Below are 25,582 nucleotides of genomic sequence, written 5' to 3'. Positions count from 1 at the left end.
GTGAGAATTTTCAAGCTTAGCAGTTAAAAAAAGGTGGGGGGGCAGTGATTGTTTAGAAGAGAGGTTCAAAGCATAGGTTGAGGAGTCAACCAGTCCTGATTGCAATCCTAGTTTTGCCATTTACTGCTTGGGTGGCTTCAACCTACATCCTTGACTCTAAGTTTGTTTCCTTACTTGAAAAATGAGGATAATAGTACTGCCTCATAGGAGTTGTTTTGTAAATTTATGTAAGATTATAAATTAAAACATCAGCTAATAAATCACACAGTATATATTTAATATATGTAGCTTTTAATTTATTATAATAACTTTTTCAAATTTCCTTTTTAGTCCTGGAGAGTTGCTGTAGAAGAAGGAAAAGAGAAGAAGACAACACAACACAGGAGGGGATAAGTACCTCTGGACACAATGGAAGTAGTAGTTGTTGAGCAGAGGGAAAGGGATAGGAGAAGGATGTGGACTGCAGTGCGGCAGTGCCAGGTAATAACTTTGATCATGTACCTCCTTGGCTCAGGTGCTGTCTCTTCTACTCTCCTCCTTACTCGTACTACCTTATTTAGCACTTAATTATATACTTTCTTGACTCACTTTGAGACACACTGATTATGTGGTCTGCCTCAAAGACAGAATCCTAGTTTTGGATTTTAGCATTACTGATCTATAGCCTTGCAGGGGCTTAAGGATGGCAGCTGTCTCTCTCCCTTGGGATCTAGCTTTTGCAAATATTGAAGGGAAGAGATTTCTTTGATCTTATAGGAATAGATCCACAGTTCATCTACAGATTTGCTTTTATAGAGAAGTGTGTGTCACCAAAACAATGGAGATACGGTCAGAGAGGCCCCTACCCCCAGAATTTTAATATAATTTTACTTTCTGGGGCATTTATTCTTGACAAATACTTTCTCTCCTATCAGCTCACTTGTTCGTCACAAAAACCCTATAAGATATTAATATTATTAAACAGACCCCTATGAAGCACCTCAAGTCTTTCTCTCTTCCCACTTCCATTCTTGCACACCTTTTGCTAGACTAGTCTCTGCGTTCATCACATCAGGTTTCTAAAATAAAAGTCCCCTAATAACTTTCTATTTGTTCTCTCATCAAATTGAACCTTTTTTGCCTGGCTTATAAGGTGGCCTTAAAACCCCATTTTCCTCTAAACATTGTCTCTGTAGTTCAGGAATATGGCAGGCTCAACACTATGCTTGAGCCCATATTGCTTCCCTCATTAGTGATGCCTCCTCTCAAACCACCCAGATTCTACTCATTCTTCAATTTCCAGCTTCTCCTTGGAGCCTTCCCAGATCATTAGCTTCTTAAAAATCCCAGCTTTCTCTGAATTCTGATGGTAGCCCCCGTTATTTGGACAATTATGTCCTGGTCTTAAAGTCCTAATGGAAAAAAAAAGTACATGATGGACTTCATGTAGAGAAGAAAGCACTGGACTGAGTTTTAAGACAGCTGCTAAGGAGCTGTGTGAGCCAAACCAGGTTACTTTACCTCTCTGGATCTATATTTGCTGATCTGTTAAGTGGAGAGGATTGGGTCAGATAATCTTGGTGGTCTTTGCTTATTCTGAGGTTCTTGGACAACTTGGCCTAATTCACGTGGGATGGGATTGAAGATCTTACTGAGTTATTGGATGGAAATGTCAGTAATGGGCACTTAGTGCCTTCAGGACTTGTTCTATACTATCCCAGAAATTTCTGATGCTAAACTTGGCAATTTTTAAATGTCATATTCCTTTTCTCCAAACTCTTTAACCACAAGAATTCAGGGAAGGTTAATGGGGGGTGACTCAGTTATCTGGATAATACGTATTGTGGACGATATAGCATTATCCTTGGGAATGATTTCATATTGTTGAATAAATAGGATCAACTTCTTGATAAACCTTAGTCCTAAGCATTTCATCTTCATTGGATAGTGTTACATAGTAATATATTTATGTTTTCTTTTAATCATTTCATAACTTGGAAAATACTAACGTAGTCAAAACTCTAGGGTAGGTGATACATGGGTTTCTGTAGTAATCTGGTTGGAGACATGTTGTTAATTCTGTATATATATGTACATTTATCCCATGCATGTTATGCCTAAACTAAGACGGATACCCCTGAATTAAGAGGTGCTGTTATACATTGACCAGGCTTAAGAATATCTCTTTAAAGTGTGTCGACATTTAATTGACCTTTGAAAGTTCATTCTGTTAATCATACTCAAAGTGCTAAAGCTATGGTTGACTGCTCTGGTGTTTTTATATTCATTCGTGCTTTAGCATATAAATTCTTCAGCATAATTGCTACTTATTTAGCAAGAGTTTCCTTTATTTGAAAATGTGAGTTGTGCTTGTATTTTTGTGTCTTTCTTTCTTTCTTTTTTTAAACTTTGCTTCAGGCTGGGTAGTGGTAGAGGTTTGAATTAAAATGTTTTCCTGTCAGTAGTTGTATGAGGTGTGGCTTCTTAATCTAGAAGTAATGGAAATTTCTTGCTTAAATGAAGTGCACTTTTCTTCCTGCAGAAGTTAGAACTCTTTTAGACAAGCTTAACACTTCAAAACTGTATATCTTTAACAGAAACTTTTGGAAATTTTTAAATTCCATTTGTGTAGATTAAAAATATCAGTGCTAATACTTCGTATTAAATAAGGATTTATCTATTTTCATAAAACCTCTAATTATATTCCTTGAATTGCTATGAGTAGAATTTTGTTGTAAACACAATATTTTTAAAAAGTCAAATATATTTTAAAAATCTTAACATTATATTACTATAACTTAGAGAACAGGTGTTTACATGTTTAAAATTTTCTAGGCCTTAAATTTGTGAAATCAGTCTTTCAGAAGTTATTTTTAATATAGTTAGCTGTGTTACAGGTTTATAAGTTGGCATTTCAATTTAAAATTTTTTCAGTTTATATTTCAATGACCAGGAAAAAATAGTTAAACTTATTCCTAAATTCTAATAGAAAAATAAAAAACCACATAGTTGTTAATTTCTGGTAATTTATCTTGAGACTCCAGGCATGTTTTTAGAACATTTTTACCTTAAAAGCAATTTTAAAATAGGGAAATTAAAGTTTAAAGCAGAGTTTTCACTTTAATGAGGTAATTTTATACTTCCCAGATAGGTAGGCCCATATTCAAGATCACTCTGATCTCTGTTTATAGTAAGTTTTGATGCCATTATATCATTTACTTATTCACGCATTATAAGCATAGTAGATAGCCCCATTGTCACGAAGCTGGCATTATTTTCTTGTCTGTCATTCAATATTGTCCCCTTTTTTTTTCTGTTTTCATCATAGCCGTCCTTTTCATTTTATTGTAGCCCTGACTCGAAATGAAAGTAAGTTTGAACTCTTAAAAAAGAGTTCCTCAAACTCTTTTTTAAGAATATACAGTGAAATGTCTTAAATAATATTATCTAAATAATACCTAAAGAATGCAAATGACTTGCAATGCCGAATAGTCAGACACAGGATGTTCCATGCTAAGGGTAGACTCATATTTCCACTTTATAAAATGTGGTTTCAGAAAATAAATAGATGTGTTTCTTCCTTAATAATTAGTGTTTCAGGACCAAAGTTGACTAAATATGGAAGTTTAAGATAAAGCTCGGTTTCTTAGGGAATCTTTCTCAGTCCTTAGTAATTCTGTAGAATTGATGATAGAGTGGCAACTTCAATACACTCGTATTCTTTTCTGTTTGAAGTCTGTTTTGCCATTGGAAAAAACTTATTGTCGTTTGAATTTGGGTATATGTATTCACAGATGGTTTACTTTATTTTTATTTTATTTAAACAAATACTTTCATGTCCCAAACACTGAGACATGTTTCATGTCCTAAACACTTTATAAATATTAGAATATTTAATCCCCTTAACTCTGTAATTATAATTATCTTCATTTTACAATTGAGAAAACTAAGATACGACGTTTTATTTAATGGTAAGGCCTTAAGTAAGGGGAGAGTGATAAGTGTAAGCAGAGTGGAAAACTTAGTAGTGCTAAGGAGCAACAGAAGTATGTGCAAGAGTTTGGGAAGATGTGTCTGCTTGGAAAGGATCAGGGACTCAGCTGGGATCAGTCTTAAAGAGCAACATGTCCTCATTCCTCAATTTTAAGCCTTTGGGCTCTAGAAGTAAAGGGCAAACTTAGAAAGAGGAGGCACTCCTCAGGTTTCAGCTGCCTGTTCCGGCCTGGTGAGGTGGCTGTACTGGCTCATGTGTTTCTCATAGGGCTACATGAGCCTTTATGTCTTACCTCCTCCTCATTTCTTGGCTGACTCCTGCTTTTTTGGAGGGTTTAACTTCTCTCTCAGCTAAAGGTTAGGCATTGCAAATACCAGTGGATAATCTTTTTCTTAGCTTTAACCCCAGCCCATTTCAACCCCCTCTTTGCCCTTTGTATATTCTTTTGAAAATATGATCCAGTAGTGTTTATGAATGTGTGTTGTGTAAAATTTAGAGATTGATGTTAAACAACAGAATTAAAGGACAAAGCTGTCTTTTGTTGGAATTGGGGATGGGAGAGCAGCTCAAAGTGGGAAATATGGAGAAAGGAGAGACATTGTGGAAAAGAAGAGATATATTGAGGGGAAAAAAAGAGGGTGAAAAAATGAAGAGAGAGAATTACTGATGTGCTTCACACCCACACCTCCTCTCCAACTTCACAGTAACAGAGGCAATGTCACTATCTTTTACCTGACAAGTGCTTTACCAGGGAGTTGTGCCTGGCATCGTGGGAGTGGAAAATTTTTCCCTTTTGCATTTTGAGACTTGGGTGTGCTGCTTTAAGATGCCACTGGTATCTAAGTAATGTTTGTTTATACTGGATATTTTTCTCTGTAGCCTTTGTGGATTGGACTTATAATATAAACAATATTGTTAGCAGAACTGCAGGTACCCTATTGCTATGTTTATTTTATTAGTTAAAAAACTACCAGAGCCCTAGGACTTCTGAGCACATTTAGAAAATACCAGAGGCAATTTTAAGACTAGCATTAGAAAGAAAGAAAAAAATAAGAATAAAACTAAGACTTGCATACCTTAGAATCCTAACCAATGTGGTGATTTTTAAAAATTAATGTTTCAGAGACTGTAAATTAGGGTAGTTGGTTTCATCAATTACATTTTTAAAGTTAATATAAAGTGCTTTTGTATGTAAATTCTCTTAATAGATAATTTAGGTAAAATGAAAGTGTGGCATTTTTTGTTCCATAGAATGTAAAACTAACGTCAGAATAAGAATTCTTTTGGGAATTTAGGATTTTTTTGATGCTTCTCAAATCATCTGTAATGACTTTTATTTATAGAAAAGGTAGATTATTCATTAGTTTTTATGAAAAACACTCAGTTTAAATAGCCGGGTATGGTGGCGCATGGCTGTAGTCCCAGCTACTCAGGAGGCTGGGCACGAGAATTGCTTGAACCTGTGAGGCAGAGGTTGCAGTGAGCCAAGATCGTACCACTGCACTCCAGCCTGGTCCAGAGTGAGATTCCGTCTCGAACAAAACAAAACAAAAATATTGAGCTAATCTAAATGGTAAAAATCTAGATTTGAGGAAATTTATTTTAAAATAGTTGTTCATTTGTCAAATAGAAAAGTATGATCTTAGCAGGTTTGGTTAGATCCCTATCTGAAACAAAGTAAACTAAAGATGTTTTTCTTGATCAATGCATAGCAATAACTGCTGTTCAAACATGTGAGGAATCACCAGTAAATTGGGGGATAGAAAGCAGGAAAAGGAGCTTTTTTCTCTTATTTTTTTTCATTTATCAGTTTTTCCCATTTGTCCATCCTTTCCTATAATCATGGAAATTTTTATTTTTTACACTCCTCTCCCCATTTTTTTTATCCTAGATTGCCACCACACCAAGGTTTTCTAGAGTTAGGCAGAAAGAGAACCTGGGCCTAGATGCTAATGGAAACTATCCCATGCTTTCTCAGACTCTCTTTCCTCCCCAGAGACAAGAGGAGCAAAACAGGAGTTGATGGCTCATTGCTGTTGCTTCTGTGGCTGCCCTGTTTGGTTGACCTGAGCTTTTTTTAAAAACCTCCACTCTTGACGCTTAACTCTACGAATAAAATTAGGGCCAGTCACACTGTATTTTCATCATCAGTTATCCCTAGTGATTCAAATTTAGCACAAACCTGCTGTGAGTACATATTAATTAGGTGAATACAGTAGAATGCAATCATAACATGAGTCTTTTAATAACTATTCTTTGTTTGATTTTTATTTTAGAAGTTTGAAGTTATTTTGTTGAAAATCTAGAAAATCTTTATGTGAGCAACTGAGGTTCGGGTAGCCCACAACAGTTTAAATCAAACATTAACTTGCAGTAAAACACTACTGAAAGTGTCTTTGATTTTGAGGTGCAGAGAGCTGTTTCAAGTTAAGTTGCTATATTAGTCTGTTCTCATGCTGCTAATAAAGACATACCTGCAACCGGGCAATTTATTAAAAAAAAAGAGGTTTAATTGACTGACAGTTCCACATGGCTGGGGAGGCCTCACTGTCATGGTGAAAGAGCAAGGGATGTCTTACATGGTGGCAGGCAAGAAGTTTGTGCAGAGGAACTCCTGTTTATAAAACCACCAGATCTCATGAGACTTATTCACTACCAGGAGAACAGGATGCGGGAAACCACCTCGGTGATTCAGTTATCTGCACCTGGCCCCACCCTTGACACATGTTGATTATTAGAATTCAAGGTGAGATTTGGGTAGGTACACAGCCAAACCATATCAGCTGCCCATTCTCCTGTGCAGTGACATAAAGGTCTGATAACCTGATTTAAAGCTTGGACTCTAAGATTTTGTTTTTTCTTTTTTTGAGTCAGGTTATCTCTGTCGCTCAAGCTGGAGTTCAGTGGCATGAACAGGGCTCATTGCAGCCTCAACCTTCCAGGTTCAAGTGATCCTCTTGTCTCAACCTCCTGAGTATCTGGGGCTACAGGCATGTGCCACCGTGCCAGGCTAATATTTTTATTTTTATTTTTGTAAAGATGGGGTCTCACTTCTGGGCTCAAGCAATCTTTCCTCAGCCTCCCAAAGTGCTGGGATTATAGGTGCGAGCCACTGCACCCTGCTGTAAAGAATTTCATATCCCTGTTTTCGGTGTGCTGTGTCACTGTTTGCCATGGGTAAAGGTATATGAATCTCTTTTATTTTGCTGCTTGCAACCCAATTCCCATGCCAAACCCAATTTGTATCCAAACAAACAATATTGGAGACAAGTTCTTCTATAGAAAGCTTCATAAGCCAGTTACTGACTACTGTGTCTGTAAATATACTCAAACTATTTTGTAGTCTTGCTATTTTAAAAAATGTGTGGGTGTGGGAAGTGATGTTGAATGAATTCAGGGTAATTGGTGGTTCTTTGTATTAGGAAAACTCACTAAGGGAAGTCTGTTTTCATGATTCATGTATGTTTAACTTAAAAAAAAAATTCTTCCATCCTTCTCTCCAGTTTCCACTCTACCTCATAAATTCAAGTAATGAAGGAATTTAAATAATAGAATTTTATAACTGAAAGGATTTTGGAGAGAATCTATTAACCCTCCTACTACAGTTGAGGAAATAGATGTCCAGTGAGGTCAAATGAGATCATGTAGCTAGTTTAAAAACCCAAATAACATTTTAGTAGTTTGTTTCCATTAGTAAACACTGTTCTGTTTAATTTGCCCTAACATGTTCATAATCAGAGTCATAATAAGGAAAAATCACTAATATGTGTGTGGTACTTTCTTGTGCATACCTCAGTCACTTCTCAAAAGAGGTCTGTAAGGTGTCGGTATCCTGGTTTCCATTCAGGGAGAGAACAGTCTATGAGCCTAAGAGACCTGTCTGTGCCAGTCACTATCAAAACAGTCTAATGCTATGTGTCTTCCTACCTTGGCAAAAGCATTGGCTGGTCTCTGGACAGTTCTCATAGACCACAGGATTGGGCAGGGGGGAGCCACATCTTCATGTTAGGGCTCTAACCTGTACCAGTTATTAACTGTTGTCTCTATTTCATCATTTCTTAAAGGGGAAAAAAAGCACTTTTTAAAGAGCGTGAGCTTTTAAATTTTTCAAAAGAAGGATGCTGGATCATTATAAGTAAGGCATGTTTTAAAGATCTTCTTATCAACAGCTTAAAAATTAGCCAGTATATACTGAACATCCACTGTATAAAAAGCACATTATGGGGTGCTCCAGTAGGTACAGCAGTGATCAAGACAGAATCATAGCCTTCAGGGAAGAGGTATATGCAATGTTCTCTCCTTCCAAAGATTACCTAGATAGAGAACTGTTCATAAGAAATATCTTGGTACTGTCCACATTACTCGTGAGATATAAAATATATATTATTTCTTACGTCTGAAATGAGTCAGTTGTTTCTAAAACAATTTGTATTAAAGTATTCACATTAAAAAATTTGTAAAATACAGAAAAGTAGAGAGAAAAAATCATGAATTTTTAACATGGTAATGATTATATCAGTTTCGTTCTTGGCGTTTCTTTAACTTGATGGGATAGCTAATGTTTTTTGTCATTGCATAGCTTTGTAAACTTGTCCTAAGGATTATATAATTTCAGCATGAGTTAGTTTCTAAGTATGTCAGAAATCTAGCTTTTTTGTGGTAATTGTTGTTTTACACAAAATGATTAATAAAAGACTCTAAACTAACCTTGGCTTTAGAAATGCTTTTTAAATTTTAAAATAGTGAATGAGTAGCAGATTACTTTCTAGTATTTCTTTAAGGTCACCAAAATCACTTAACTTGCTTAAAATATTGATGGAAATATCAACTACGTACAGTTGACCTAAATTAGAAATGGGTGTTTTTTAAATAGTGAAATTTATAAATATAATATGTATATTTTAAAATACAGTTTATATTATAGAGTTATGTTCCTCTGTAATAATTTCTCTTTACACTGAATCATGTTCAGTTTTTATTATGCAGATAATTTAATCTTACAGCTTTGATCTTTTTAAAAAAATAAAACAGCCATTTGGAGTCTAAATTCAGCCATGTGATTATTATAATGAAATTCATCTTAAATCTACCTAATGTCCCTTTAGAAATAAGACCTATTTCAATAGAAGGGCGTTTCTTGGTTAGGGTTGCTCTTCCCGAGAGGAGTCTCCTGGAGCAGGAGCCCCTGGGGAGGAGTGAACTGAGCCAGCAGGTGGTCTAAGGGAGGTGCCAGGGAACTGCTGACAGTGACTTGCCTGAAGGAAGGGAGGGAGCAGGATGGGAGTGGGGTGGAAAGTCCCTTATTAGCCTGGAGGCTGGGATGCCCTGACCCTCTGGAATCCCCCTCCCTTGTAAGAATGCCAGCCAAAGTAGGAAGGAGGAGCTCCAGCCAGATGGGGGTCCCAGTGCAGGAGGAAGAAAGTAGGGTGACCACAACCAAAAAAGCTGTCTGACAGGCTTTGAGATCTCTTGTCTGAGGAACTCCGGCATAGACAGTAAGTCAGTATTCACTTAGAGGAGAGTTTGGCAAGTGAATATATATGATGAATGAATGAGTAACTGAATGAACTGCTTTATCACCAAAGGATCTGGATATTTGTTTCTACTCTCAAACATTTTTTCATTTGTTAACTTTTTATGCCCAATTTTAAAAGAAAATGCAATTTTCATTGAACTATGATTGACTACTTCATATTTATTGAAACCCACACCCTCCAGTACTCCACAAATGATTCAGAAAAGCTTACAATAAAAAAAATCAGAATAGAAAAGTGAGTAACGGATGTGATTTCAATTCTCCAAGCCTGTTGTCCTTATCTGTGATAGTAATGATTATAGATGCCTTATCTTGCTGTGGCAGGGATGAAATGAGATCATGTGTAGGCATTATTTGTCATACAACAAATACATAGTTGAGGTTGTATTAAAATTAAGGCTTTAAACTTGAGTACATACACTTTTGCTTAATTCTCAATTTATTTTTCATTACCATTTTATCGGAGAATGATATTTAAGCGATACTCATTTCTAGAGTAGAAGAGATTTTATTCCTTATAACTGTAAACTCTATACTATCCAAGATAATACTCTTCTTCCTAGAATTTGAATTCATTAACAATCTTTCACATTTTCACAATCCATGGGAAATCACTCCCAGTAAATGCTTACAGCATTCGTCCACTTTCATGAGGCAAGGAGTAGGTAGGCCTGTATTTGTATTAATTACAAAGAAATTCAAGGGAAGGTTCATCATTATCATCGTTAGCAAGAAATATAATGAATTAGAAGCCCTTGAATTGGACTAAAAGAGTGTGGAGTATGTGTAAAAGAATGAATCAGGGAAGGTAAAGATTAATTTTAAAGGGCAGAATTTTGTTTGTACATTTAGGTCACTTCAATTTCAGATCAGTTCTATGTATGCTTTCTAGAAAAGATATCAAAGACCACCTAGATTTCTTGCCTTTAGGTGTGTTTTACCAAAGGAACAAGACAGAGGATGAATGCCAAAACTATTAATGCAGCTACCCTGGACACTAAGCCCCCAAAGAGATGGAAGATTGGAGGATGTAGAGCCTGGGCACTGGGTCCAGTGCTGACATGGAACGCGTTCATTCTTAGAGTTTCACTGCAAACACTCCAAGGATAGAGAGCGAGAAGGTTATGTGGACATGAGAGGAGAAGGGTGGAAGAGGATTGAATGGTTCAGGGTAGCTAAAAAAAATTTTTACACTTTATCTCGGGCTGCTCCTAAACCCTCCACCAGAAAGAATTAATCCTGCAAGCACTTAAAACAAAACTGATGTGAGGAAGGTAATAAAACCTGTCCAGGGTACAGACATCCAGATTTGCAGTTTAGGGTGGGAAGACTTTAGAGACCTTGTCTAACAGGGCTAAAGAGTATCCTTATGGTTTTAAAGTAGGTACATTGTTTTTTGTAAGCATTTCTAGGGTTATATAAGACAAATCAGAGTCTGATGTATTGAACACAATTGGATCTTATTCTGCCATATTTGTTTTTAATTCACGATTTTTAAATGGATTTACTGGTCATATTTCTCAGGTCATGGCAAGATTTTTTAGTCTTAAACTTATTTAGCTCAGTCCTTCTAGATCAATGGTTCTCTGCCCTGAAGGTGTAGCAAAATTGTTTGATAGCTTTTGCAAAATTTACATAACCAGCAGCCTCCCCATCAGCTGAATAAGAATTGCAATGTGGATGTGGCAGAGGCAATCCAGGTATGTGGGGTTAGAAGAAGCTGTCCTGGTCATTCTGTTGCCACCCTCTCACTTGGAGAATTGCTGATCCAATGAATTCCTTAACATAACTTTGAAAACACAGCCTTTTGCTCAGAACTTCATGAATAAACATCAAACGTTCACTAAACAAAATAATTAAAGACCATAAGATCTTAGTTATAAGAGTTCATAAATGGAAAAGCACTTTATTGCCTTTATGTATGTGGGCTCCTCTTTTAGCAAGATATGTGCTAGGTGAAATCTATGTGAAAGCTAAAGCAGATTTATTCCAGTCAGATGCCAGACAATTTTGCCAGTTTAACTGAGACTCACTATTACTTAAACTACATGCTTGTTTTTTTGGTTCCTGAGTAGTATAGATCCCACTTGGATCAGCAATTCTCCAAGTGAGAGGGTGGCAATAGAATTATTTAAGCAATTATTTGTTATTTGAGGTTGTTTGCTTAGTATTTACTTGTCACTGTTTTACATGTTACTTAATAATTTACAGTTATTTAAAAGTGGTAAGATTCCAAGGCAAGTAGGGGACCTGTCACTTTGAGAAAAATTTATGGTAGTAAAAATATTTTCTTTTTGTAAAAAGTCACTGATATACAATGTCCCCCCAGGGTGTAAGCCTTGGTATTTATCTATTTTAATTAAAGAGTACTCTGCCTGTGTAGTCGTGGCTAACTTAAAAGAAGTGGGTATCTTGGTGAGAAGTTCACAAGGTTGGTAGCCATAGCTGAGTTTGGTGGATTGACTCAAGCTCTAGTCGGCAGTGGTATATGAATGCCAAGTACTAAGAATTTCTGGAATGTAGAATTGCACAGCACTGATAAAGTTTGCTTTGTTCCCCTATGTGACTTGACCCATTGAGAAAACTGGTTCCCTAGGAAGTTTTAATAGTTCAAAGTCCTTAGTTAATAAAGAAAAAGGCCACAACATAATTCAGCTTGTTTTCACCTGCTGACTCAAAGATTAACTTTTTTAACCTTAATGGGATAGAGTTACCCTTTGCTTTGAGAAAGTAATTTATGGAGTTCTTCATATTTGTTAGTTTCAGTAAACATGATGCTTTTTGTGTGGATTTTATTTTTGTTTCGGGTTTGAGATCACAAACTACTAAGACTTACGCAATTTAAGAACCTTACGGTAACTTCATCTAAAAACAAATCTCAGGGAAAGGCACACCCACTTTTCTGTATCAACCTAATCTTTCACTAGATTCAGAATGGTTTTGAATTACTTCAGGAAAGTAGTGACTGATAGAGCTTAACCTTCAGTTTTCCTCATTTATTTTCATAAGAGAATGGGAGTGGAATTCAAAACATTCAAATTTGGAGTTAATGTGCGTCACTGTTGTGAGTGATAGGTTCTGTGTTTTTCCAGTGGGAAACTTTGATCCACATACTGATATATGCCTGTGTTATACCTCGTTATCCTTTTCTGTTTTTCTCCTGATTGTTGCTTACTCTTTCAAAAATCAGCTGACTGTACAAGTCCTCTCTGGGAGCAGACTTTAGAGCAAAAGTGATCTATAAAAGCAGCATGTAAGTCTTTTTTTTTTTTTGTCAGAGTTTATAACTTTCCAAGTAGACCTTTTATATTTTCACGGTAGTCTAAGTTCACTTAACTGCAGTATTTGATGTTAAATGTACGCTTTATGCTGTTAAGATAATTTAGTTTCTGTGTTTGGTCACTTTTGCTTAAAGGATTGTAATTACATAATGCATGTTGAAATCATATTAAGTAACCTGGCCACTTGCCTATTTACTTCTTGTGGCTAACAATAATGAATGAAACCATTTATATATGTTGTCTTAGTATATCACAAAATTTTATAGAAACTAGAAGCTCGGTGATGAATAATAGACATCCATGAGCCTTCTTATTTGTTTTGAATTTGAGACATTTTCTAGAAGATTGCTGTTTGAATGAGGCTTCAATACTTTACAGAATCGTTGCCTGCACATCTTGGAAACACTTGCTGGGATTACTTCTTCAGGTTAACCCAACAGAAGGCTAAAGAAGGTATATTGCTGTTGACAGTGAGCGACTGTAAACATCCTCGACTGGAAGCTGTGAAGCCACAGATGGGCTTTCAGTCGGATGTTTGCAGCTGCCTACTGCCTCGGACTTCAAGGGGCTACTTTAGGAGCAATTATCTTGTTTACTAAAACTGAATACCTTGCTATCTCTTTGATACATTTTTACAAAGCTGAATTAAAATGGTATAAATTAAATCACTTTAAAACCATGTCTGTACATTTTTAGAGGGCTTCAGCGGGGCATTGAGGAGGTGCTCTGTGTATGCATAGAATTTGCAATATCAAAAAGAAAGTATTCGTAAGAGAAATGAGGAGATGTGTTACAGTATTTTTATTATTTTTTAAAAGCGTAGTAGGGAAATATTTCCCAGAAAAATCTATGAAGTGATTTGTTTTGTCCTGCCCTTTCTGCAGTTTCAAAATAGGTGTTTTTTAGACCCATTCACAAAAAAAAATCCATTAATGAAACCACAATTATTTGGGGGAAAAAAGTAAGGTGAAGGGTTAGTTATTTTCACATTACTTGGATTAAACCCCTTTTATTTCCTTATGGGCTTAGTGTTTAAGTAATAAAGTAGCAGCTCTCAGCTTAATAAAGTGTCTAAAACAAACAAATACTGATTCAACTAACTCTATTATTTGAAAAACCTATTCTTGTTTCAGATGATTAGAATAGTATTTTAGGAATTTGTGGATACTGTTTCCATTTGGTTGAACTTTTAACTTAGCTTTATGCAATAACTCATATCTCTTAAAAATAATAAATACATCAAATTCTATCCTAAATATATGAAGACAATTTTAAGATTCAGAATCCTGTAGAAGATTTCTGTGATGGACATAATTTCTAATTTTCCTTTTTTGTAAATGCGTATTTTTCTTATGGCGGATATTTTTAATATTATACACTTAAATAGAAATATTTAAGTGTATAAGAGAAATATTTAAGTGTATAATAGAAATATTAAGGATACACATATAGAAACTAGACACTTTAAAAAGATATGAAAGTGATATCTTTTGTCCTCTAAAACACAGTATTTTATAAATATATAGTGTTTCCATTAATGTAAAAGAGTTTCTTTTCCCTGTTTAATACCCATTGATGATGATGATAAAGAAGTGATACTAAAACAGTATGATCATACTACTATTTAAAATAGTAGCATTTATTCTAATACCTGGGATGGAGAGAAATATGTGTTAGAAATGTCTTTAAGTTTCCCTCATACATAAAGCTATCAAGTGAAAAAACTCTGTTAGTCATGCTGGGCCATGAGAGGTTCATCAACTGCCACTGAAATGCAAGGGGCTTGGAGAGGCCTCTGCCAGGCCCTGGGTCTGGAACTGAGAATGTGGTCTATTTTAATTGGTAAGCTGAAAACACCTGGAGCAAATAACTCGGCTGTTTTTCTGGGGTCACCCGACCGTATTTCCTAGGTAAATGACTATAGGTTTGAAGAAATGGTTAAACTTTTCCTAAATCTTTGACCTTCACTTTCTTTAGGTTCTCTTCCTATGTTATTTTATATCCTCTTCCTTACCTTACTGCCCCTAAATTTTCCATTTTTCATTTTTATCTGTTCATTTTGTTCATGTAAATAATTAGTTATGGGAACTTTTTAATTTGTAAAAATTACAGCATTTTTAATTATTTTTAAATCAACAAATACAAACCTCCATAAGCCATTCTGTGTAGTTTTGAAATTAATACCTAGTATTTCTTATGTCTTGTGCCCCATATTTCCACAGTAATAATGTAAACTACTATTTTAAAGTAACATCAACAGTCCAGCCACGGTGGCTTACGCCTGTAATCCCAGCACTTTGGGAGGCTGAGGCAGGTGGATCACTTGAGGTCAGGAGTTTGAGATCAACCTGAACAACATGGTGAAACCCTGTCTCCATTAAAAATACAAAAATTAGCTGGGTGTGGTGGCACGTGCCTGTAATCCCAGCTACTCAGGTGGCTGAGAATTGCTTGAACCTGAGAGGGAGAGGTTGTGGTGAGCCAAAATGGTGCCACTGAACTCCAGCCTGGGCGACAGAGCGAGCCTACCATCTCAAAAAATATATATATCTATATATAGAGATATATATATATATAAATAAATAACATCAACAGTGTGTTATTCATAATTGAAATAAGATCTGGATGCAATTTTTTATTTTACAAAAAAAAAACTTCTAAAGTTTACAGTATTATGTTTCTACCACTACGTGGACAGAGTTACCATGCATGTGCTTAGGTAAGATAAACTAATATTTAACATAAATTAGAAACCCTTACTAATTGCTTTCATGTGTTTTTTTCTTACTATAATTTTTAAAATTTCACATATCAGCATAATAAAATATCTATAAACTAAAACATAAAATTCTTAAAATGGACTGTAGTAAGTCAGTTACTGAAAATAAAACACTGTCAAAATGTGTTAGTTAAATGTAATGTGAGTGTTGCTATAAAGTTAGTAATGTTTAAAAAATAGCGCCACACTGAGTAATCATCAAAAGTATTATACATTTAGTTTTTATTCATGATTTGCCAAAATAAAAATTGGCACATGCTTGAAAGGGAGATTTCTAAAGGAAGTTAAGAGCTTCTGAAAGTGTCAGTGGTGAATCATTTAAGTGATACTTATTTTTCCTGACCTTAAAACTCTGATTTGAACTTGCACTCCATTTTACAATGATGTTGACTATAAATATTACACATGTATGAAGCCTTTCCTCTACTACAGAATAACTAAAACCAGGCCGGAGGACTGTGGAGACAAGGGAAATGCATTTGAAGGCCGTCTGCATGGGAATTAGTTACCTAGACCTGAGAAACCCCTTTCTATTTAGATTCCTCTCAGAATTGCTCTGTTTTCTTTTACTAAAATTTTAGCTAAACATTACCATTCAAGGGGAAAACAATCTTTCCTGAGTGGTATCAATTTTTGGTAGCTTAATAACATTAATTCAAAATTGCCCGTTATTTTTCTGTATCAGAAGAGTAACAGGAAGTTAATTGTTTATCTTAATTTTGGAAGCACCTTACTGAAATTTTAAAGGTGGTGCTTAGTGAACTGTCTTAATAATCTCACTAAAATAATACAGAAGACTTTCTTCATGTGGTTCTATATCATAAAAAGTATTCTGTATAGATATGGAAGATAAATTTTCTAGTGCGTACTGTAGTTGTTTTTGTGCACTGCCAAACAAATACATAATGAAGCTGTTAAATCATTTGAGATTGAGGGTTTTTATGATTATTATTTTTCCTCCTCATTTTTACACACTCCTAATGGCCAGTAAGTAAAATGCAAAAAAGTATCCTCTGATTATGTTTATTATTAGAAATAATAGTCAGTGAATTAAATATTCTTTAATAGACTTCTATTGTAATGCGCGGAGAAGTGTCTCGCTAATGTACACTTCTAAAATCTCAATATGAATGTGATGGGCAAGTTAATGTTGCCAAGCAAGTGATGCTAAATCTGCCTTTCCTAATTTGTATACCTCATTATTATATAACCTTAATAATGCAGTACTTTCAGGGTAGAGGCTTTTTGATGCAAATTAAAACAAAGTAGGTTGGGGATTCATTTAGCACAAACACTAAATGTGAACTTACTGTCCCCACAGACTTCAGTGCCCTGAATGGTTAGAGAAATTAATGAAGGAGCTCCATCGGGTGCCTTTACAACTCTTAGTAATGTGAGAATCTTTCCACAGCTCTCATTTCAAAAATGATAACATGAGATTTCAGGATGTGAAGTAACATATCAGCAAGTGTGTTAGAAAATATAAAATATTTTACAGTATGATAACATATCATCAGCTTGTTATTCTTAATGTGTTTCCTTGTAGGGCCTGACTACTATTTCTGAATTTTGGAATTTGGTATTTTTTAGTAAACGTTTGAAAAGATGAAATGCTTATACCAATAGCCTGTCAGTGAAGGAAAATTTATGTAAAAGCTAAAGAAATGCAGTTAAATATATAAATAAATATCTTCATGCCATAAAACAGTAGCATTTGCAGTCATAATTCCCACAGTCAGTAACAATATATTTATTTTCAAGATGTGTGATGTTAATGCAATAAAAACATTGTTGCCCTATTTGAATGCAGATTTATTTGCACTGAGTATAACCCTGCAGAAATGAGTCAGAGAATTGGTAAAATTTGCAAATCCAGACATTCAACTTTGAGTGTTCATGTTTTGTGCATAATAGATCTAAGCGCATATCAAAGAAGTGATTTTGCTAAATTTATTACTCTTTAATCATGTTAGATTAAAATTATCTTTAGAATTACAATCTTTAAACTGTGTAATGCCCACCTAGAAAATTTAATTTTCAAACGTTTGTTCTTTTTTATGTGCTTTCAATGGTTTTCTTGGCCATATCAGCTATCTAGTTGTCTTTCTGCAATTCTCATTCTACTCTTATACCCCAGTGAATCTATGTTTGGCTTAAAATAAATTTAGATGGTCAGATACTGAGTAAGAAATTAGGAAATCCACGCACTGTTAATTCATAAAAACAATAATGTTCATTGAAATAATTAACCTTTCTGCACTTTAGTTTCTAGTTTGATTTTATTGATTTCTTATAATTTGACCTAAAATCTCTGTGTAATAAAAAATAAATCATCATGAGTTATTAGAAATTCTAAAATTTTAAGACTAATTAAAAAGTAAAATTCAGTTTATGAAAATGCAATTTACTGAGAGGTAATTTCTCTGTTCTTTTTGTATAGAATAGAATCTATTCAGGTTGTTGGTACACATGTAATTCTTATTGACTATGTGTGATATGCTAATAGCTAATTACAACTACTTTCATTCAGTTTACCACCTGAGACAACAGTAAGACTAGTGCTGGAGAAGTTAGGGTTAAGTTTAGAGTTAGAAAACAAGCTCTCAAGGACTTGTAAGAGCAGTCCCATCCCCTGAATCTCAGGATATGGCAGCTCACTTTGACTGAAGGAAATTTTAAAGTCCTAGGGTGACTAACACTTTTCTAGCACTGTTGATTTTCTAGATTAGACAAGAATAAGAGAATACCAATGAAGGCAGGATGATTTTTTTCTTTATTCTGTTTTATTTATTTATTTATTTATTTTTTTGAGACAGAGTCTCACTCTGTTGCCCAGGCTGGAGTATAGTGGCACAATCCCAGATCACTGCAAGCTCCGCCTCCCAGGTTCAAGCAATTCTCAGGAGGCCTCAGTCTCCTGAGTAGCTGGGACTACAGGCATGCGCCACCACACCTGGCTAATTTTTGTATTTCTAGTAGAGACGAGGTTTCACTATGTTGGCCAGGCTGGTCTCGAACTCCTGACTTCGTGATCCGCCCACCTTGGCCTCCCAAAGTGCTGGCATTACAGGTATGAGCCACTGCGCCCGGCCGATTTTTCTTTCTTTCTTATGAAGAATGATTAATCTGTATCTTAGTTTAATATATTACTTTAGGGCTAATGTGTGTAAGTCCTATACTGCCCCTCTTGCAGAGCTTATTCTAAAGAGGTCTTTGTAATCTGATGTATGCCCCACCTACTGCTGTCCCCCCACACTGACCACGGACTTTCAATTGTTCAGACAACCTTGTTCTGTTCCTTCGTATCTCAAAATCTTTGCCTCATCTCTTCCCTCTGCATAGATTGAGTGCTCTTATTTTATTCACCTCTACCCCCAAACACATATACCCATACATACACATACACATACATGCACATTAATACTTTAGGTCTCAATCCAATTTTCATTTCCTCAGGGGAATAATTCCCTCATTCCCTTGTCTTCATCCTATGGGCTCCTTCTTTGTCCTGAGACAGAAGTCATGAGGAGGAGCCAACCATGTGCAATTTTGGGGAAAAAACATTCATGCAGAGGCAACAGCAAGTGCAGATGACCAGAGGTATCAGATCAAGTAAAAGTTATGAAGTATTTTGGTACAAAATCAGCAAAACAGAGTCAGAGGTAAGCAAAGGCCAGGTATTGTAAAGCCTTGTAGGTCATAGTGACGTTTGAAATTTACTAGTAGGCATTAGACTAGTATTTGTTATTATGAAATGTTCTTTAAATTTTGAATTTAGTTTAGTTAAATAATAGTACCTCTATCATTGTGACTGACCCTACCAGAATGTTAGTAACATTTAAAAAATAAAAAGGTCTCCAGCCTGGGCAACAGAGTGAGACCCTCTCTCAAAATAAATAAATAAGCAAATAAAAGGGTGAACAACAGCTTACTTAATAAATATTGAATGCCTGTTTGTATAAAGAATGGTGTTAGCTGCTGAAAGATGCAAAGTTGAAAAAACCTTGATCCCTGTGGTTACACGTAAGAGTGCAAATATGATGGTGTGTGGACCAGAGCCCCAACATTACCTGAAGTCAGCTACCCCTCTCTGAAAAAGTTCCACAGGAAATAGATGCTAAGGAGAGGAAAACAAAACAGAATAACATCTTATTACTAAGTAGGACATCTGCTCCAAGCCCACTGTAGAATGCTAATGAGCCACACTGGAATTATTTATTTCACACTCCAGTAACCTAGAGCCCTATATTGGACAGTTCTTTTTATGACATATGTTGAAGAAGAAAGATTATCTGAGAAGATGGAAGAGAAGCAAAAGTTGGGACCTGTTCCAGAACACACCTTCCTCCTTGCTTTTGGGAGGAAGAACGTCCCCATGGAAGTCTGTGCAAATGGCGTAACGACCATGCCTACATGTCCTTGAACCTTCAGCTCAGTGCACTGGCCAAGAAAATGTCTGTAAACCTAACCCATCATAGCAGGACTCCTCAGTGTGTGTATTTGGGATGCGGGTGGAGAGTGGAGAAGGGGTAGGAAGAGGGAGGAGGGCAAGGAAGGGTACTAATATGCACCTTACTCCCTCTGGATGCCAGTACTTCAGGCAACTTTTCTTGAGGTGGGGTAGAAGATGTATGTGTGAAATCAGTAGTAATGGTGTATGATGTCCTAAGTAGTGCTAGTAATAATGAAACTCTGAATGGCATTTTTTGAGTGTACGCTATCTGCCAGGAACTGTTCTAGGTGCTTTACTTGTGTTAGTCAGAATTGAATCCTCACAATAGCTCTGTGAGGTAGATGCCTTCGTAACTTTACATGTACGGAAACTGAGGCATAGAAAAGCCAAATGACTTGCTCAAGGTTACTCAGTAAGTGGCAGAGAATCTAAAGTAAAGAATAAGGTGCTGAAGATCACAAAAGAAAGAACACTAAGCTAGAAAAGTTGTGGAAGGCATTTGAGCTATACTTTCCTCAGGTTGAAAACATGAAGATATACAAAGTATGTTTGGATAGAAATGTTTGAGTGCAAGGAGGGTGTGTGCCATAGAGATTGCCTGTGCTGGCTAGATTGCTGCCTGATTGGCCCCGCAGCAGGTAGCAGCAAGCCTGGAAGCAATACAGTCAGAAACTGCTGAGAGATTGTGGAGGTTTTGAAAATGTTGTATAAAAATATCCCTGTAAGCTTATGGCAAGCTACACTTTTAAATAGCGTTGAATTATAGGTTAAAGTTATTATGCAGACATGTTTTGCTTCCCTTGAAAGCTGGAAAGCAAGGGACAGCTCTCACTGCATCTGTAAATAGGCTGCTGTCTGTTTTTCTTTCTTTTTGTGGTTGTAAAGAATCATTCATGCCAGCGTAATGAGCTTCAGCAGCTGTTAAATGAAATTATATATTCTGTTCAACTAGGGCCTTCTAATGCTGCCATTGTCTCCTGGCCATCCTGGTGTCTTCTCTAGTACTGAGATACTTCTAAATCACAATGGCCTGAGTTGTTGTTAGTCCAGGAGATTCTGAGGTTTGGATCAGACTGGGCCTGCAGAGTGAGAAGCTATTTTGGCAAAGATAGCCATAAAGGGATGTTATTTTTCTGTATCACAGCTGCCCTCGTCAGCAAGGACTATGAGGAATGCTAGAGGTAAACTATTCACAATTTTCTAAAAAGGTTTTTTAAAACAAAATTATTATTTATCAAGTTATATACAGCATGATGTTTTGTCTTCCAAGTAGAGAACTTAACCAAATTCATAGACAGTTAAGGCTGAGGGTGTTAAATGAGACTTGGCACTTCTCTTCCTTCGTGATGTTTCTTCGTTCCACACCTGTCATTCTTGGAGCTTTGTGGTCAGCTCTTGTAGTATAAGTTTGAAGATTTTTAAATCTCAATCTATTATTGCTCTAAATTCAGACCTGAACATTGAGTCTTTTAAAACTATTTCTCTGAGTTGATTGTTTTCCTCTAGTGCACTCTAAAAAATGTCAGCTCCCCATGCACCACCAAGAAATCACTCCGCATTCTGGTGCCCCCAGGCCCCACTCTGGGTCTCTGGTGTGCAGGAGGCTGACCTCTCCTGGGCTATGCTCTGTGGGTTCTGCCCCTTTCGGTGGTGGTGGGTGGGGTTATATCAAGGCACTTTTTGGTGGAAAGGAAGTAATCCTGTTTGGGACTAACTGCACAAGTTTCATTGCCTTGGAGTTATGAAACTCTGTGCTTTTTTATGGACAGAATTCCCCTCTTTCCAAACACTTAATTCTCTCTCCTCCTCCATTGAAAGAAGGTTTAGATTTTTCCACAAACATTTCTGCCATATATTTATGAAAGGAAAACAAAATATTTGCTAGGCATTATTTGAATATGTACCAGTTAAAAAAAGAGGTCTGTGGCTTTTGGGTTACCAAACATAACTACTAAAAGGCAAATCCTGGTGAAGTGTTAATTTAGCCAATTAAATTATATTTAAGAGTCTAAACATAAGGGAACCAGAGAATAAGCACAGGAAACATATTTGTATGAGTAGATGTGTACAGATATAAATTCAGTTTTATATATTTTCTATTTCTTTACATCCCTGATTTCTATATGGACCTTCTATAGATGGCTAGTTTGTTATTTATAAATTTGAGCTGTTTGCACAGTAGATATTACTTTAATTGTGTTATTCTAATTATCTATTTATCTATATATCTAATTATACATCTATCTGCTTTTAAAACTATAGCAATATATGCATGCTTTTATAATCTCTTCACTTTTATATCTGACTTTTGAAGAGGAAGTTAATTTTGATGAACAGTGATGAGGAAAATATCCTTAAAGACTAAAACACTGCAATAAAAAGAGAAAACCATGAGAGGTTTCCATGTCTTGGTCTCTGTTTATATTACTAAGGAGATGTTAAAAATATCATTTGGAGACTATCTTATATTCTGTAACTAGAGCATAACTATCTGCTGACACATAGGCCACTTCCGAAATATTGCTTAATAACACATTTTCAAATACCCTGGTGCCATCTCAGGCAAATTAATCTCTGAACTAACAAGAGTCTTTTCTGTGCTGCACAGATCTTCTCAGAGATATGTAATAAATGGTATGTATTCAAGGACTGCTGCAGTAATAGTATTTATGTAGCTTGGCTAGAAACATTTGCTCTCTTAACAGTGGGCATTTAAGATGAAGACTGTCCCTGGCATTGTGCAGCACAGTAGGAACATTGGCCTGCTGACTAAACAAATATGATTGCCAAAGTGAATTATTAAATTCCAACTGGCCTCACTTGCTAGAGAATTTCACTCCTTTTTCTCCCACACAGCTTCCTACTTTTTATTAAAGGAACAGTTTTCAGCTCTTGCAAATAATTGCAGTATTTTGCTAGTCATTACTACAGCAGTTTCCCACTGTTTATATTTTAAAACTAGCACTTGGATGAGTCCCGTTGAAGCAGAACAAATAACTGTGTGTGCATCTGTGTAAATATTTATCGAAATTTGCTTTATTAAAAGTCCCAGTGAACTTTTGTTCTAACTGCTATACCTTGTGTCACTTCTGACACAGTCACATCATCAAGCTACTGTTACTTTACAAAACATGGGTGACTTCATTTCAGTATTTCCTTCAGAGGACTTATTTGGGAGACTCCCTTCCAATAGAGGAAGTGGGTTGATGAGTGCTGGTGTTCTCATTCCAGATCCTTCACATCTCTGGAAAGCTGCATCCTTTGTAGAAAATAGATCTGTATGTGTGCCAAAGTATAACCCTGATGTTCATCAGGGCAGTGGGAGGAGGTCATATATTCCTTGTCTGTTTGAGCAGTGATCCTCCCATTTGGCAGGAGTTTGAGAGGAAGTATTTAACAATGGGATTTTATAAAATTTAATGTAGTAAAGACTGTTTTTATATTTGAATGGATCTAAGGAAGTTTTCTTTTTCTCCCTCCGATAAGTGGGGGGTGTTTAAGGGTAATGGTGTCTACGAATTTATTGGGAGGATTTGGCTGTTTTATTGGACCTTGTGGAATAATTTGCTTTCATTTTATCATTTCCATGAAAGGTAGTCCTCAGAAGAAAAAAATGTGGTCTCTTAACTTCATACCAATCTTAAATGTTTTGCTTAAGGGGAATTAGTGAGGAAATAACAGTCTCAGAAAGGTTGAAAACTGTGATTTTACTCAACAAATATTGCTCTTTTAATCTCTCCAGCCATGCCAGAAACTATGAAGTTATTTTCTTTCACACATGCACTGTAAGACCTGGTATTTTAAAAAGCTTTAAATATAAGTAGCTTTATCTTGAAAATAAAAATTGTACATAGTAGGGGAAAAGATGTTCTTATCATCATCCCTTGCTTCCAGCCACATGATGTCTCCAGTGGAGCTGCTGACGACACAAATTTCCCTAAGTCTAGCACACCCAGATAGTGTCAAATGGTTTGTTAGCAGTTACTGCAGAAAGTTAGAGACATCTGAGGAACAAAGGTAAATCCCTTTTCTCCAAGAACTACTAGGTTTATAGGTCTAGAATGAAAGAAAGGTTTAGGTCTTCATTAGCCAGTGACCCAGGCCATCATAACACAGAGCAAAAGTTACCTCTCTGTGTTTGAAGTGTTTGAGTGTCTGCTGGGAAACATAAGAAGGAAAAAATAATACCACCAGTGTACTTTTATTATATACTTTATTGAGACTTTTTTAATTTCTAGTCTTTAAAACAGTAACTTTAAGGAGATTTACTTGGTATAGGATCATCATAACATCATAAATTCTTTCTCTTGGTAGGAGCATTAAGTTACTTGGTCCACATCCTTATCAAACAGTAGCCCCACCAATTGGTCATGCAGAAGATGTTTGGATATTTTCTGAGTCATATCATTACTGACATCATATTTTACGTATATAAAATTCATCCATTCACTTGATATTTTTTGAGCCCTTACCCACATAAATACATGGCAAATAACAATGCAGTCTCTTATTTCAAGGAGTTGATAAGTTACAAGAAGATAAAAATGGAGGCAGTGATTGCATGAGAGAACCTGTAGTAGAGGTGCTGTTGAGAGTTTTGGAAGGGGTGGACGGAGAAGGTCTTTTGAGCTTAGTGTGAAAATCAGTTCAAAAAGAAAAATTAGAACATACTGAAACACAGCAGATCCTGGGCAAATGTATCAATGGAGCAGACAACCCAGAAAGCTAAAGAGCTTGTGCAGAGGATGGAAGTGTGGAGAGTGGAGCTCTCAGGAAGAGCTAGTGGAATATGCTGCCCAAGTCAGTGTGAGAAGACAACCATGGAAAGAATCTGTGACCATGGGGGAATAGGACATCTAAAGGTGGGCAGAGGAAGATGCTGCAAAGAGGCATCAAGGAGGGTGGCTCAAAGGAGCCTCCAGAGGAGGAGGAAGAGGAAAATGAGGCTGGAAATGTGAAGGGAGAAAGACCACAGTCTCAACAGCTGTGAAGACCAAGGAATTAGCCTAGAACAGAAGAAGAGGTGTCTTTCCTGTGAAGAAGAAAGGATGGGTGAACGTTAGAATAGATTTCATCTGGGAAGCAGTAATGTAGAGGACAGAATGTACTTCATGAAGTAGGAAGTGAAGTAGGTCACACCTGAAGGGGATGAAAATAGGGATGAGGTGGAGGTTTGGAAAGGCTGCTGCAAGCGTTTAGCAAAAACAAAAACACGTCGGCTGTGGAAGAGACTCTGTGCTTCACTGAAGGCCAACTGAGATTAAAGGCCACAAATTTGGGGTGGCACGCATCCACTTGGTGGCATGATTTTTTTTCTAGCGTTACAAGTTCAAACATAGGCGCAAATAAGGGAAAATATAGTGCACTGGAGACCCCACCTGAAAAGGAAATGTGCCATTGTTGGGTATCTAGTGTACCATAGCTGTAAAGAATGACATGATGCTGGTATTTTGGTAAAGTATACAAATTATACACATGCCTTATCTAGAAGCAGCAGCAGCTCTTCCCTCCCCCGCTGTCCCCACTACATCCTCCCATCAGCACTCCAAAGTCTTTGGTT

General features: G+C 36.3%; 1 protein-coding gene and 1 non-coding gene across 16 annotated transcripts in view; both read left to right on the top strand.

The window, feature by feature from the left end:
* The window catches only part of LOC462815 (putative uncharacterized protein encoded by LINC00472), a 242,395-nt gene that overhangs the window by 3,855 nt on the left and 212,958 nt on the right, over positions 1-25,582 (top strand). For 10 of the 15 annotated variants that reach the window (XM_063813193.1, XM_054686014.2, XM_054686016.2 and 7 more), the window contains one exon: positions 331-480. In XM_063813193.1, the coding sequence (XP_063669263.1) occupies positions 331-428 (98 nt within the window). In that variant the 3' untranslated portion in view covers positions 429-480. Of the gene's footprint in view, positions 1-330; positions 24,683-25,582 lie in introns of those variants that run through there. The other 5 variants (XM_054686020.2, XM_054686017.2, XM_063813185.1 and 2 more) reach the window with 2 other exon arrangements.
* MIR30A (microRNA mir-30a) lies at positions 13,265-13,335 on the top strand. The gene has a single exon (NR_032002.1). It is a non-coding gene; the product is annotated as a microRNA mir-30a (primary transcript).

Source organism: Pan troglodytes, chromosome 5 (assembly GCF_028858775.2).
Source record: "Pan troglodytes isolate AG18354 chromosome 5, NHGRI_mPanTro3-v2.0_pri, whole genome shotgun sequence".
Lineage (NCBI taxonomy): Eukaryota > Metazoa > Chordata > Mammalia > Primates > Hominidae > Pan > Pan troglodytes.
This window is presented reverse-complemented; position numbering and strand designations above follow the sequence as displayed.